Source organism: Puma concolor, chromosome E2, assembly GCF_028749965.1.
Source record: "Puma concolor isolate L17-30 chromosome E2, mPumCon1.1.hap2, whole genome shotgun sequence".
NCBI classification, from domain to species: Eukaryota; Metazoa; Chordata; class Mammalia; order Carnivora; family Felidae; genus Puma; species Puma concolor.
Genome location: NC_141681.1, coordinates 60,611,662 through 60,627,831, shown reverse-complemented (window position 1 = coordinate 60,627,831; position 16,170 = coordinate 60,611,662). Strand labels below are relative to the sequence as shown.

At 44.0% G+C, this 16,170-nt stretch overlaps 1 protein-coding gene and 1 pseudogene across 1 annotated transcript; one reads left to right on the top strand and one right to left on the bottom strand.

The window, feature by feature from the left end:
- Nucleotides 1-5,968: 5,968 nt before the first annotated feature.
- Nucleotides 5,969-7,537, bottom strand: LOC147573877 (uncharacterized; the record flags this gene model as incomplete). Its single annotated transcript, XM_086688684.1, is given in 3 exon segments — nucleotides 5,969-6,360; nucleotides 6,861-7,390; nucleotides 7,392-7,537. Coding segments are annotated over 3 exon segments (1,068 nt in total), but the record flags the coding sequence as incomplete, so codon positions are not given.
- A 1-nt stretch (nucleotide 7,538) lies between these two features.
- On the top strand, nucleotides 7,539-8,483 carry LOC147573876 (small ribosomal subunit protein eS6 pseudogene; annotated as a pseudogene).
- The last annotated feature ends 7,687 nt before the right edge of the window (nucleotides 8,484-16,170 follow it).

Below are 16,170 nucleotides of genomic sequence, written 5' to 3'. Positions count from 1 at the left end.
ACAAATAATTTGAGAAAAGTGCTCAAAATCTTGAATACTAAGCAAATTCTTAGTATACTTCTAGCTCAAGTCTTGGCCAACTGACCCTCCTGTCGGTGTAGCGTGGATGCTTGATGAGTAAGTGTCATTCGTTTCTGGGGTAATAGATGCTCAGATTTGTGAGGGTATATGAACCACAGAGAATTGCATACTGTTATTTGTTACTGGAGAACTACAGAAAGCATTAGGATTAGAAAACAATATATTCTACTACCCAACATCTTGGTCTACCCTCCAGAGATTCTGGCATCCAACTATCTGGGCCAATTCTGCAGAAAAAAATATAAACTCTGCACAAAATAGGAAAAACAGTTACCTGAAAGCACCAGAGAGTTACCAAAGGAGGCAACAATTGAAAACATAATGACCACAATTTTCTCAATTTGATGAAAGCATAAAACTGCAGATTCAAAAAGTTGAGTGTGCTGGGGAATCCTGGGCAGAGAGGGGACTCAAAACTTTTACAGTTGGATTCAGAAGCCCTAGTATGTAGTAGCCCCATGGCAGGAGGCAGTGCTGGGTGCTGAAAATGGGGGGGGGGGGGGGGGAGGGGAAGTCTCCTCATTGAGTCCTCCATCCAGACTACCCTCTCCTTCCCTTACTGCTTGCCCTTTCTCAAGCTCCCATCAAAGAACAGCTAATCTCCTGGCAGCTTCTGCATTTCCGTAGGAAAAATAAAGTGCCCAAATTCAACTGACAGGATGTAAGCAATGTTTGCAAGGGGGATTAAAGCTAAAGTGATCTTGATCTAGCGTATAATGAGAAAACAGCAACATCTAGCCATCTAATGTCCTTTCGTCATGCTTTGTGATTGCTATTGTACTTGTTAGTTTATATATTTACTCATTTATCTGTTTATTGTCTCTCTTCCTAGTGTGTGTGTTCTACGAAGATAGTTCTGTTTGTTTTACTTCTGTTTAGAACACTTCCTAGCATAAAGTGGTACTCAATAAATAAAATAGGATGAATTTTTTAAACTGATGTGTTCTAACACAGGAAACAAAAGATGTTGGCAAGGATGTGAGAAGGGAACCCTCTAACACTCACTGTTGGTGGGAATGCAAACTGGTGCAGCCACTCTGGAAAACAGTATGGAGTTTCCTCAAAAAGTAAAAAATACAATTACCCTACAGCCCAGTGAAGGATCCAAAAATACTGATTTGAAGAGGTGCATGCACTGTCGTGTATAGCAGCACTATCAACGATAGCCAAACTATGGAGAGAGCCCAAATGTCCATCGATTCACGAAGGGATAAAAAAGATGTGGTGTATATATACAATGGACTGTCACTCAACCATCTAAAAGAATGAAATCTTGCCATTTGCAAGAGCTAGAGTGTATTATGCTAAGCTAAATAAGTCAGTGATAGAAAGACAAATACCAGGGGCGCCTGGGTGGCTTAGTCAGTTGAGGGTCCAACTTCAGCTCAGGTCATGATCTTGCAGTTCGTGAGTTCCAGCCCCGCATCGGGCTCTGTGCTGACAGCTTGGAGCCTGGAGCCTGCTTCCGATTCTGTGTCTCCCTCTCTCTCTACCCCTTCCCCGCTCATGCTTTGTCTCTGTCTCTCAAAAATGAATAAACATTAAAAAAAGAAAAAAGACAAATACCATATGATTTCACTCATATGTGGAATTTAAGAAACAAAAACACGGGAAAATAAAAGGAGAGAAGGGTCAAACCATAAAACAGATTCTTAACTATAAGAGAACAAACAGGGTTGCTAGAGGGGAAGTGGGTGGGGGATGGGCTAAATAGGTAATGGGTATTACTTGAGATGAGCACTGGGTGTTACATTTAAGTGATGAATCACTAAATTCTACTCCCGAAACCAGTATTACACTATATGTTCACTAATTTAAATAAAAACTTTAAAAAATAATAAAATAAAAATTGATGTGTTCTATGTGTATTCTAAATGCCCACAAAGGACCAAAAGAGCTTGTCCGATGCGGAGATCACCCCATGTAGAGATGACTCCTGTCCCCTCGCGGGTGAGCTAAAGAAAACAAAATGAAATCCCTGGATGAAAGAAAAAAACGGACGCATTAGAGAAGAGAATGTGCTGAGAGACTGTTTCACAGTACAGCAGCGCCACCTGCCGGACAAGGCGCCAAATACAACAGCTCCATCTCCTGGGAGCTGAGCTTTCTCGCAAGGCGGCCTGGGGATTCCCCCCTTCCCCACGCCCCATCCCCATTCCAAGGCCACTTAGACTGAATGGTTAGCAAGCGAGGGACGCAACAGGCTTTGCCGGCCAGAGGCCAGAGGAAAACAGTCCATTCAGGAGTGGAGCCAACCTGGCCCTAGCGTTGTCTCAGTTTTACGTGAAGGAGTGGCAGACACCCTTTCAGGGAAGCTTTATCCTTCTCCCTAAAGATCCAGTAGCTCAGTGGGGATTTTGAATCGCAGAGGTTCCCCCCCAAGTGCCTGGGTGCAATTCATTGATGGTCCAGCTAGGGGAAAGCGTATGGTATCTGTCAATGGTGGCATCTACCCAAACCTCTGCAGTAGGGTCAGGTGACAGAACAGGCCCAGAGGAAAGCCATCAGCCTTGCCTGGGACAAAGCTCTAAGGACTAGACCTCACAAAACATTAAGAATCTGGAGGAGCAGTGACCTACTTACTACCCAGGCAGGATATAAAAGAAAGGGCAACTAGTTCTACTGGTAATTTTACAGAATTTAAAAATCACAGCAGTTGAGGGGTGCCTGGGTGGCTCAGCCGATTAAGCGGCTGACTTTGGCTCAGGTCATGATCTTGCGGTTTATGAGTTCAAGCCCCAGGTCCAGGCTCCTTGCTGACAGCTCAGAGCCTGAAGCCTGCATCAGATTTTGTCTGTCTGTCTCTCTATCTCTGCACCTCCCCCACTCATGCTCTCTCTCAAAAATACACATTCAAAGAATGAATGAACAAATCAATGAATGAATGAACAAATAAATAAATAAAATAGTGAGAAGGGAAAGGGGTGGAGATATTTACAGGAGGACAGATACCAAATTGAGGCCCTTGCAGGCCATGTCAGAGACTTGAATCCTCTCCTGTGGTTGACGGGGAGCCACCAAAGGTTTCTGAATGGGGCACAGACACGATGACTTCTGCATTGTCCTGGTGGCAGGATGGAGCTGGGGGAAGAGGCAGGTAAGTCAGCCAGACAGCCAGCTCATTTCCTGGCACCCTCTGCCCTTTGTGTCCAGGGAAGACTGGCATGATTTGTCTACATTCAGTTCCACCATACACCATCAAGTTCACAATCTAAACCCAATCTCATGGTCAACATTTGCACGCAAGAAAATAAAAGGTGACAGTTCCCAGGCGAATGTTCAGAACTAGGCTACCTGGTGTAGAGTGCCCACTCATTGGTGACCTGGCTCTCCCATTACGTAGAGGAACACATGCTCTTTCCCCTTCACAGCTGCATCTGCAGATCTTCCAAGGAAGGTTTGGCTTGCTGAGGTAGGCAAATGCAGAAGGTGTGATTTTTCTTCTCTTGTTTGGGGGCGGGGGGACTTAAGAGGTTTTTTTAATGGTTTTAAAAAATATTTATTTTTGAGAGAGAGAGAACACGACCAGGGGAGGGGCAGAGAGAGAGGAAGACAGAGAATCCGAAGCAGGCTCCTCACTGTCAGGGCAGAGCCTGATGTGGGACTTGAACCCACAAACCATTAGATCGTGACCTGAGCCAAAATCGGATGCTTAAGCGACTGAGCCACCCCGGCGCCCCACTTTTTTAAAATTGTGGTAAAATATACATGAAATTTACCACGTTCGCCATTTTTAGGTGTGCAACTCAGTAGCATTAAGCACATGCACAAGCAGCACAACCAAGTGAGGTGTCTCCAAGGAATGCAAGGTGGTTTGGATACCTGAAAATCAAGCAACATAATTCACATTAAACAACTCAAAAAATTAAAAACCAGATGATCATTTCAATAGATGCAGAAAAGCTTTTTACAAAATGTAACATCCAACCCAAATAAAAACTGTGAGGAAACTAAGAAAGAAGGGAACTTAAACAACCTGATTAAAAAAAAGCAATTTTCAAAACAAGCTAATTTAATATATAATGATAAAAAAAAACTGGATGCTTTCCCCCCAAAATCAGGAGCAAAGATGTCCTCTCTCACTTCTACTTACTACTGTAGTAGAGGCTTCATCCAGTACAGTAGGAAAAATAAATAAGACATCCAGATGGGAAAGAAAAGAGTAAAATTGCCTTTATTTGAAGAAGAGCAGATCACCATAGGTTGAACAAGCTAATGTACCAAAACAACACAAACCCAACAAGAACAACCAAGTTTAGTATGGTTGCGAGATACCAGATGGCTACACAAACATCCACTGTATTTCTATATACCAGCAATGGTCAGAAGCTGACATTTTAAGGCAAATAGAATAATAAATATGAAATATGTAGGGAATAATGTAGGGAAATATGTAGGGAATAATGTAGGGAATAATATGTATGGAATAATGCCAGATCTATTAACTGAAAACTACAAAACAGCATTTAGAGAAATGAAAAGTCTAGCAACTTCTGTCTTGCACTCTTGGGTGCTCTGATGTGCCCGTGAGAAGTCCAGCTATTCTGTCCAGACCACAAGGAGGGCGGGGGGGGGAGTCAGCGGCAGGGGTTCTGGGGCTGCATGGCTGAGAGCGGCGGCAGCAGCAGCGGACAATGGAAACAGAGCCGCCATAGTCATGGTCCCAGCCACTCCAGCTTTGTGTCAGACGTGTTAAAGAAGAAGCCATCCTGGATGTTCGGTCCTGGCAGGGATCACATAGATGGGAGATCAGACACCTATCCCCCAGATACAATATGAATGCTTCACACACAGAATCAGGAGAAATGTATAAAAGAAACAAAAAATGGTCCTTGCTCTGGCTCCAATGATTTGGGGTGGACTTTTAAGAAGCAATAAATAATCGAGGCAACGTGATTCAGGAAACCACAGAAGGGTGCTATATCACCTCATCTACTTCCACTGTAAAAGTTTAGTAACCCCCCCCCCCCCCACCACACACACACAAAACACTTTCTTCTGCTGTGTCAACCCAATGAACATCAAGTGCCCCATGGTGGCAGAAATACACATTTTCACATTTTTCCAAATGTTATTTTTAAAATAACTTTTTATTATTATTTTTTTAAAACTTGGTTTAGGGACACCTGGATGTCTCAGTTGATTAAGCATCTGACTCCTGATCCTGGCTCAGGTCATGATCTCACAGTGTGTGAGTTCGAGCCCTGCATCAGGCTCTGTGCTGATAGTACGGAGCCTGCTTTGGATTCCCTCCATGTCACTCTCTCTCTCTGGCACTATGTTTGGGCGCCATTTTTAGGATGCAGAACCATCAAGAAGTAACTTCTTGTTCTTTCATGTTGTATAATGTTTAACATTTTCCCATTTGAGGGGAGCTCTCCATTGTGTCTGAACTTGGTAGGATAAATGTCTTCCCTGTTAAAAGCAAAAGCCAAGAGATGATCTCTTGCCTATTCTCTGGCAGTTAAGACAGAAGCACTGTGATCTTGGTTTCAAGATACCGAATGTGAAGTGACACAGACCGAGGACCAGTAAAGTTTCACTTGTAAAGCACTATTGCTCATTACTGATGGCACCGTGTAGGCCTTGTGTGGGAGCAAGAGGCCAGAGCTGCCCAGATCACGGGGTAATGGCTTCACTTTCTGCTCTTGAACCAGATTTACTTTGGTTCCTCTCCATTTTCAGAAGGGGGTTCCTTACTATTCCATCCATTCAACAAGAACTTGAGACACTGTGAATAAACTGCTTCAGACACAGGATCAGCGTCATTGATGCCACTTGTTACCACGATCTTGACGGACTGTCAAATAACTAGAATGTTAACATTTCCAAGTCCAATTAGCTTTTGTTAATATTCCTCAACATGAATCCACTGATGTTGAGTAAACTATGACTTGCATCTAAAGGTCTTCCCACATTCATGGCAATCAAAGGGTTTTTCACCAGTATGAATCCTCTTATGCTGACAAAGATATGAAGAAGTATTAAAGGCCTTCCCACATGCAGGGCATCCAAAGGGCTTCACTCCATTCTGCATCCTATCCTGCGTAACAAGTGAAGCGTGGTTACTGAAAGTTTTCCCACATACCTGACTTTCACAGGGTCTTTCCCCTGTATGACTCCTCCTATGATTGACTAAATGGCACCTGTAGGTAAAGGCATTTCCAGATTCCTTACATTCATAGTGTTTCTTGCCAGTGTGAAGTCTCCTATGTAGAGTGAGTTGCATGATATGGCAAGAGGTCTTTTTTTCATTCCATACACTGATACAGTTTTTCTCTGTTGCAGACTAGGAGTCTGGAGTTCTCTCTTGTCCAGCAAGAGAGTGGATGCAGAATTGAATACAAGAGAGGCTAATGTCTATATGGGGAGACAAGAGTCCTGAATAGGCGTCCTTTCTCTGAATTTATTAGGATCTTGAAGGCTTACATATGTAATGGACGTGCAGAAAGAAACAATAAAAACCAGTAATAATTAACTCATCAGTGTAAAAGATAAAGGGACTCGAGGGCATGCGGTGTTAGAGGTTAGGGTCAAAGCATAACAACATCTCAGCACCATGCAGACAGCCGTTTCCTGAAGGCACTACATCTTGTTTTCTGACTTTTCTAAGGACTAAGATAAATGGAACATGCTATCCTGAGAATGGTAAGTTAGTCAAGATTCCATTACGGCCTATATATAACATTAGCTGTCCTCAAACACTTTCATCCTGTTAAGGCGGCTTTCTGCCTGATGCCTTTTTAACCCATTTGTGTAAGTGTAGAGAATTCTTAAACCTATTTCCCACATTTCTCCAGTATGAACTCTCTGATGCTCAATCAGGGAAGAGAGACATAGGAAGGACTTCTTACACTTACTACATTCGTAGGGGTTTTCTCCAGAATGAATTTTCTTATGTCTAGTGAGCTGTGAGCTTTGAGTGAAGACATCACTGCAGTCCTTACATTTGCAGGGTCTTTCCCCACTATGAATTCTCCAGTGATCAATCAGGGCTGAGGAATGGCTGAAGGTCTTTCCACATTCATGGCACTCACGGGACCTTTCTCTAGCATGTGTACTCTGATGCTGAGTAAGATGAGTCATCTGGCTGAAGGTCTTCCTACATTCCTGACATTCATATGGTGTCTCAGCTGTGTGGATTCTCTCGTGCTGGTTAAGATGTGCCGTCTGATCGAAGATTTTACTACATTCATTACTTGTATAGGGTATCTCTCCTGTGTGGATCCTCTGATGTTGAAGGAGAGTGGATCGACAGCTAAAGGACTTCCCACACTTACGGCACTGGTGGCACTTGTGAAGAATTTTGATAAGCGATAAGGTGCGTATTGGTGCAGGAAGTTTTTGCATGTTCTTTACATGGGTTGTTCATTCTTTTCATCACTGTTTCATGTTGGAATGTATCTTCTTTAGTAGTCTTCCTTAGAGATAATTCCTTGCTACTCCCCACTGAAGTAGATAGCAAACGCAAATTTCATACCTTTTATGAGAAGTGAATGGTCACAGAGGTTGCTGCTGACGCTCTGGGCGAACAATGGAAGGGTTACGTGGTCCAAATCCACGGAGGGAATGACCGACAAAGCTTCTCCATGAAGCAGGCTGTCTTGACCCATGGCAATATCCACTTGCCATTGAGTAAGGGGTGTTCCCGTTACAGACCCAAGAGGACTGGAGAAAGAAAGTACAAATCTGTTCAGGGTTGCACTGTGGCTACCGATCTGGGTGTTCTCAACTTAGTCACTAGAAACAAGGCGGAGAAGGATACTCCTGGGCTCACTGATACTACCATGCCTTGCCGCCTGAGGCCTCAGAGAGCAAGCAGAATCAGCAAATTTTTCAATCTCTCTAAAGATGATGATGTTCAGGGCGCCTGGCTGGCTTGGTCGGAAGAACATGTGACTGTTGATGTCAGAGTCATGAGTTCGAGCCCCACGTGGGGTGTAGAGATTGCTTATAAACAAACTTAAATTTAAAAACCTTTTTAATGTTTTATTTATTTTTGAGACAGAGGGAGACAGAGCATGAGCAGGGGAGGGGAAGAGAGAGAGGGAGACACAGAATCTGAAGCTGGTTCCAGGGTCCAAGCTGTCAGCACAGAGCCTGATGCGGGACTCGAACTCACAAACCACGAGACCGTGACCTGAGCTGAAGTCGGATGCTTAACCGACTGAGCCACCCAGCCGTCCCCAAACAAACTTAAATTTAAAAAAAAAGACGATGTTCACTAGTATGTTGTGAGAAAGCCCCTAAAAAAGAGGGGGAGAAACCTAGAACCAAAGTGCCCAACATTCATCATCTTGTTACTCCACATGTACTGCAACATGGATGTCGGTGTATCATTCTCAAGAAATGGCGTACTGAGGAAAGGTAAGGCAGAGGCTGCAGAATATGGTAAACTGTGACCAAGGGAATGAAAGAGGCCAAAGAAAACACCAGATTGCCAAGAGATGGACACTGTCCTTGTGAGAACTTCTATCTCTGAGTCTCATTGAAAATGAGATTTTCTAGGGGCACCTGGGTGGCTCAGTTGGTTAAGCGTCCAACTTCAGCTCAGGTCATGATCTCACAGTTCAAGCCCTGTGGGTTCAAGTTCGTGGGTTCAAGCCCTGTGTAAGGCTCTGTGCTGACAGCTCAGAGCCTGGAGCCTGCTTCAGACTGTGTCTCCCTCTCTCTCTGCCTCTTGCCTGTTCACGCGCTCTCTCTCTCTCTCTCAAAAATACATAAACATTTTTAAAAAACGAGATCTTCTAAGAGTGACAAATAAATAACATCAGACATCAAGTCTCAAAAAAACAGGGCCGGCTGGGTGGCTCAGTCAGCTAAGCACTTCGGCTCAGGTCATGATCTCGCGGTTCATGAGTTTGAGCCCTGTCTCAGGCTCCATGCTGTCAGTGTGGATTCTCTCTCTCTCCATCTCTCTCTAAATAAATAACCTTAAAAAAATAGATTTATGTGCATATGGATATGTATCTTAGAATATACCTTAGGATAGGATATCCCATCTGTCCCCTAATAGGGCCTAGAAACAATAACACCCAAGCAGTAATGAGCACACTCAACCCCCACTCAGCTCCACCCTTTGGTTTCTAAGTTCCATGAAAGAAAGAAAGAAAAGAAAGAAAGAAAGAAAGAAAGAAAGAAAGAAAGAAAGGAAGGAAGGAAGGAAGGAAGGAAGGAAGGAAGGAAGAAGAGAGAGAAAGAGAGAAAGAAGAAAGAAAGAAAGAAAGAAAGAAAGAAAGAAAGAAAGAAAGAAAGAAAGAAAGAAAGGAAGAAAGAAAGACGGACCAAAATGAATCCCAGGACACCATGGAGAAACAGAGACCCCAGGGGTGGGTCCGGGAAAGTACAAAATGTGCCTGGATCATCTTGTGGTGCTAGAAGGTAAGGAAGTGCTCATAAAATAATGGGGCATGTCTAAAACACACAGGAACCAACCCGATGGTGCTCCCAATAGCTAAACCAGGGACAGCTTGGGCAAAACAAATGAGGGCTTCCTCTCAAGATACTTATTAATTAGGGACTAAAATAGTAACTTCACAGTGGAGAGACCTGTCAGACTTCCCCTCAACCATGTTATCAAAGCCAATCTTTCCCAGTTGACATCATGTACCACGTGACATGATGTTCTTAGGAGGACTCATGACTTCTGTGGTCTTCAATTCCAAAATGAATAACTTCAATCTAATCATGGGAAAACATCAGACCTACCTAAGTTGAAGGTCATTCTATAAAATAACTGGCCTTGACTCCTCAAAAAGTATCAAGGTCATGAAAGACAAAGATCTATGGCAGTGTCATCAATTGGAGACTCGGAAGACACACCAACTAAATAAATGCAATATACATTGGATCCTTCAACAAAAAAAGTACACGAGTGGGCAAACTGGCCAAATGAGAATAAGGTCAATAGATAAGCTAACATTATTTTATCAATGTCGATTTCATGTATGCAAGATGTTAACTTCAGGTGCAGCTGGATGAAGGGAACATGGGAGTTGTGTACCATTTTTGCAACTTTTCTCTAAGTTCAAAGGTATTTCACAATAACGTTTTTAAAAAGGGAAATGTTAATACAAAGACTGAGGAAATGTCAGATTAAAAGAGACTAAAGAGACACGACGCTTCAATACAGTATATGCCACCCAATTTTCTGGATTTTTTTTGTTTTTTTGTTTTGTTTTGTTTTTTATATATATAAAAGGCATCATGAGGATAACCAACCTCGGATTAGATGACAGAATTATATCGACATGAACTGATTTTAATAACTTCACTTTTAATTTTGATAGCTGTGTAAGGAATTCACACTGGATAGATACTAAGGAGGGCACTTGTTGGGATGAGCACTGAGTGTTGTACATAAGTGATGAATCACTGAATTTTACCCCTGAAACCAATATTACACTATATGTTAACTCACTAGAATCTAAATAAAAATTTGAAATAACAACAACAAAAACCAAAAAGAAAAAAAGAAATTCACAATGAAATACTTAGGTTAGGGGTGCCTGGGTGGCTCAGTCGGTTGAGCGGCCGACTTCGGCTCAGGTCATGATCTCGTGGTCCGTTAGTTTGAGCCCCGCGTCGGGCTCTGTGCTGACAGCTCAGAGCCTGGAGCCTGTTTCTGGAGCCTGGAGATTCTGTGTCTCCCTCTCTCTGCCCCTCCCCCGTTCATGCTCTGTCTCTCTCTGTCTCAAAAATAAATTAACATTAAAAAAAAAATTTTTTTTTAAAAAGAAATACTTAGGTTAAGTAGAGGAGCATCAAGTTGGCAACTTACTTTCAAATGTTTAAAAAAATAATACAAATATAGAGAAATATATGGATTAAGCAAAGGTAGTAAAAGGGTAACATTCAACGAACTGGAATGAAAGGATAAGGGAATTCTTTGTACTTTTCTTGTACCATTTTTTAAAATTTGAAGATGTGTCAAAAAGCAAAATTATCATCATCACCATAAATCATGTAACCCACCGATGACTGCACTGGGAAGCTTATTCAATTTTCTGATTGCCATCAGATAAACTACTTTAGTCAGCTATGAAAAGCACAGCCTAGGAAACATAGTTAACAATATTGTAGGGGCGCCTGGGTGGCGCAGTCGGTTAAGCGTCCGACTTCAGCCAGGTCACGATCTCGCGGTCCGTGAGTTCGAGCCCCGCGTCGGGCTCTGGGCTGATGGCTCAGAGCCTGGAGCCTGTTTCCGATTCTGTGTCTCCCTCTCTCTCTGCCCCTCGCCCGTTCATGCTCTGTCTCTCTCTGTCCCAAAAAAAATAAATAAACGTTGAAAAAAAAAATATTGTAATAACCTTGCATAGTTAACACCGGATGGTAACTATACCTATTGTGGTAAAAGCGACATCACATACAGAATTGTTTAATCAGTATGTGGTACACCTGAAACTAATAGAACACTGCATGTCAACCATAATTCAATTTTGAAATTTAAATTAAAGAGGTACTTTAGTCAGAGTTTGCTACTCTACTACTTCTACCTGGTTCTATTTCTAGACCTCACAGAAAAAAGCAGCAACTTAAATACTTTTTACCAGAGCCACAATTCCACACATCTCTGCAACCATCTCCTCTCCAGGCAAAAATACACAGGTTTTTCTACCCCTTCTCATGAGACATAGTTTCCAGACCCTCAATCATCTTGGCTTCCCACCTTAGTGTATGTTCCAGTTTATCAAAATCCTTCAGAAAATGTTGCTCTCAGTATCAAATTCAATCCTTTGATGGTCTGTCATTACGGGATATAGGAGGACTATGAACTTTCAACTAAACACCATGGGGTGATGGAAAAGGCGGAATCCTCAGAGTCTGCCAGATGTGGTGGGAACCCCAGCTGGCACGACTCCCACCCGGAATCACTCAGCTCACACTGTAAGGAAACAACTTCAGATACACTGGGACAAAGTCATTTGCATCTCATCTTTCTTTTTACCATTTTAGTCCTTTCCTACTTCTTGTCTTAACATCTTTCCCTCTTTGCTTCTATCCTTTATTTTTAATTTTTTTTTCAACGTTTATTTATTTTTGGGACAGAGAGAGACAGAGCATGAACAGGGGAGGGGCAGAGAGAGAGGGAGACACAGAATCGGAAACAGGCTCCAGGCTCCGAGCCATCAGCCCAGAGCCTGACGCGGGGCTCGAACTCACGGACCGCGAGATCGTGACCCGGCTGAAGTCGGACGCTTAACCGACTGCGCCACCCAGGCGCCCCTATCCTTTATTTTTAAAAGGGGTGGTGCCATCAAAGTAAAAAAAAAAAAAAAAAGGTATGGATGAGAAAGTGATTCAGCCAGGTATTAAGTTTCCCATAGCAACTTTCCTTACAGAAATTAGGTACATGGAAGGGCACCTCAGTGGTTCAGTCAGTTGAGGGTCCGACTCTTGATTTCGGCTCTAGTCATGATCCCAGCGTTGTGGGATTGAGCCCCACATCAGGCAGCATGCTAAGCATGGAGCCTAAGATTCTCTCTCTGCCTCTACCCCTCTCCCCTGCTCGTTTGAAAGAAAGAAAGAAAGAAAGAAAGAAAGAAAGAAAGAAAGAAAGAAAGAAAGAAAGAAAGAAAGAAGAAACATTAGGTATATGGAGTATTTCTAATTCATAAATAAGCCAACAACTTGATTAAAAAAACTTTTCTGAAGGTATAAGGAATGCTCTAGAGGAAGAGCGCTAGACACTTTGGGCATAAATGGAAACAGGTCTGCCTACCCAGAGGTCACCCAGGAAAGCTAGACAGCAGGTGAGAAGATGAACTGCTGGAGAGTTTCTGGGCTGGAAAATAAAATCCTCATGTGAAAATAAAATCCTCAATACACTGAGGAGCGAGAGGACCTGCAGTGTAATGGCACTTTACTCAAGGTCATTATTCTTCCGTAGGGTTTTTGGACCAAGAGTAAGAAAGAGACATTTTACCACATGAACTTGTGATACTGCTAATGAAAGAACTTGAGAATGAAGTAAAATAGTTTTCAGCTATTAATACAAGGACACCTCACTAACAGGGAGCTGGGAGGCCAGCAGGGGGAGCCATCAAGCCCCACCACTCCTGGTCAATTGCAGGCCTAAAAGGAAAAGAGGGACCTTGCACTTGGATACTACTTTACAATCCCAACAGGTGGAAGGAAGGTTTCCCTCCTCCCGGAGCAACAGCCCAGCCAAAGAGAAGCCACTACACTTCCAACTCCAAGTGTATTCCCATGACTTTTTGTTTATAACAGCCTTCCCAACTCTCCCCTTCCTGTCTTTCTTCTCCCTTCCTCACCTTTGGACTAGCCTGTGGTTTTGCCCCTAACATAACTGAATTTTATTTTTAAGGGAGCGTTAGGCAAGTAATAAATCAGAATATTTGTTAAAATTAAATTAGCTTCATTAAAGAATGAGGCATTACCATACACGCCTAAGAGCCGTCCATATTTTAATAAAGCATTTTTAAAAATAAAAACCTCTGGGGCGCCTAGGTGGCTCAGTCGGTTGAGCCTCTGACTGGCTCGGGTCATGATCTCATGGTTTGTGAGTTCGAGCCCCATGTCGGGCTCTGTGCTGACAGCTCGGAGCCTGGAGCCTGTTTCGGATTCTGTGTCTCCCTCTCTCTCTGCCCCTCCCCTGCTCATGTTCTGTCTCTCTCTGTTTCAAAAATAAATAAAACATTAAAAAATTTAAAAAAAAAAAGTAAAAAAAAAAAAACATAAAAACCTCTGAAGTGAAATTAGAGAAAGACAAAAATCATGACTTCGCTCATATGAGGACGTTAAGAGACAAAACAGATGAACATAAGGGAAGGGAAACAAAAATAATATAAAAACAGGGAGGGGAACAAAACTGAAGATACTCATAAATATGGAGAACAAACTGAGGGTTGCTGGAGGGGTTGTGGGAGGGGGGATGGGCTAAATGGGTAAAGGGCACTAAGGAATCTACTCCGGAAATCATTGTTGCACTATATGCTAATTTGGATGTAAATTTTAAAAAATAAAAAATAAAATAAAATAAAAATTAAAAAATCCTAAAAATAAATAAATAAATAAAAATAAAAACCTCTGTCCCTGGAGACAGAACAGACAAGACAGGCCACACATAACCTCCTACACACTGATGACCACGGACTTTGATACTGTCAGCCCATGAATGTCCGAAAAAGAACCAGGATCAACCTAAGTGGGGTCTAGGCCCAACAGGAAATTCAGGAGGGCTCCAGGGAAGAATCTGAACGAGCGGCGAGCTCTCTGCAAGTGCAATTCCGTGCGTGTTCTGTGGTTGCTCGGGGGGCCACAGCTTCACTCCTCTGTGCCCGCGTCAACCCCACACTGAACAGTAATAGCGGGAGTCTCGTAACCGAGATAAGCCCTCTGCGTGTCCTCTTTTTAATCAGCACAGCTGCCATAAAACAGATTTCACTTTCCACATCTGACAGATTGAAGTGCCACGGTCGATTCTGAAAACCCAGATCTGGCGGACAGGACAGGGCAGAGGAGGGGAGAAGAGGGGAGGAGAGGGGAGAGGAGGGGGAAGGGAAAGAAAAGAAAAGAAAAGAAAAGAAAAGAGAAAAGAAAAGAAAAGAAAAGAAAAGAAAAGAAAAGAAAAGAAAAGAAAAGAAAAGAAAAGAAAAGAAAAGAAAAAAGAAAAACCTCATTGCACCATTGCACTTCCAACCAGGTCCCTGCTGACTTCGGGCTGGGCACCATTCGAGGTATTCAATCCTGGGACACGAGGAGCCGCTCAGGACGCAGCGTCCACTCTGCACGTGCGCAGACCGGGCTCCCAAAGACCAAACGAGGTGCGAAAAGCCACACGGCCCCTCCGAGGCTCCACGAGCGGCCCATGCAACACCCACACTGCGATGACACTTGGTCCCACACCCTTGCGGCGACCCCCAGAACCCGCTAGCAGGGGTGCTCCCCCAAGAGACCCTGCCCCACGCCGCCGGGGAGCCCCAGCTGCAATTCCAGAACGCCTCAGCTACCCCAGACAGCGGCCGCATGGTACTCCCTGCGCCTGCACAGCACCCCCTCCCACGCGCCTTTGGGCACTAAGCCACGCCCCCCTCCAAACGACCGAACGCACGCGTGTTCCGTCACTCGCAACCACCTTCCCTCCCTTCGCACATCCCGGAGACCCAATGCGCTGAGGCCCCGCCTCCGCTGTCGGCAGTAAACATGCGCGTCCTACTCTTGGAAAACTTCCGCATCCATCACTGCCCGAGACTCGGGGACGGGAGACCATTCTCTTTTGGACAGGAGGTTCTGGCTCTTTACTAACGCAGACACTCACGGCTCTACATCCGTCCCTCGCTACCGACACCACAGCCTCTAGCTGGCCAGGACCGCGCTGCTTTCAGGGCTCTGGGACTACGGTGGTGGAACTGCGCATGCACACACCGAGGCCAAGCGGCTCCCGGAAGCCACCGCGGCACGTGGGCGGTGCCGGGCGGTGAAGGGATACTTCCGGTCTGTGTGGCTCCTAGGAGACCTTGGTCGGGTGCCCGGCCTTCTCTTCCTCCGTGGTGTTGTTTTCCCAACTACGCGCAGTGGAAGGACTCGTTTGAGGTTTGGGGCGGGACGGCCAGGGCTAAATCCGCTCATTCTATGTTCAATACAGTAAAATTTCCTGAGTGTTGACTTTCTGTGATACTGGTACAAGCAGATGGTGCGGTGGAGGTGTATCTGAAAAGGACCGTGCAGGGCAGTTACTGGTGGTTGAAACCATAGTGAATCATTGAGGATTTAATGCAGCCTCAGGCTGTCGGAAAGGACGATGAACCATATGCCCAGCATCCTCAGTTCATCCCTGGCTCGTTCTACATAAACAGCTGAAGATGAAACCCAATGCCTTGGTCCTGTTGCAGGCTCTGATGGAGGCAGATGGGGAGAGATAACACATCTGCAGTCGAAGACACGGTTAAAAAACGAATTACAACTGAGTAAATATCTAATTGGCTTTATTGAATGATTCATGAATCTAGCAGCAAACTGGCAAGTAGGGGAGCCCTGGAGAGTGCCACAAAATGAAAGGTTTTTACAGGAAGGAGGTTGGATTGAGAAAGTTATTAGCAAAAACAAAAACAACAACAACAACAAAAA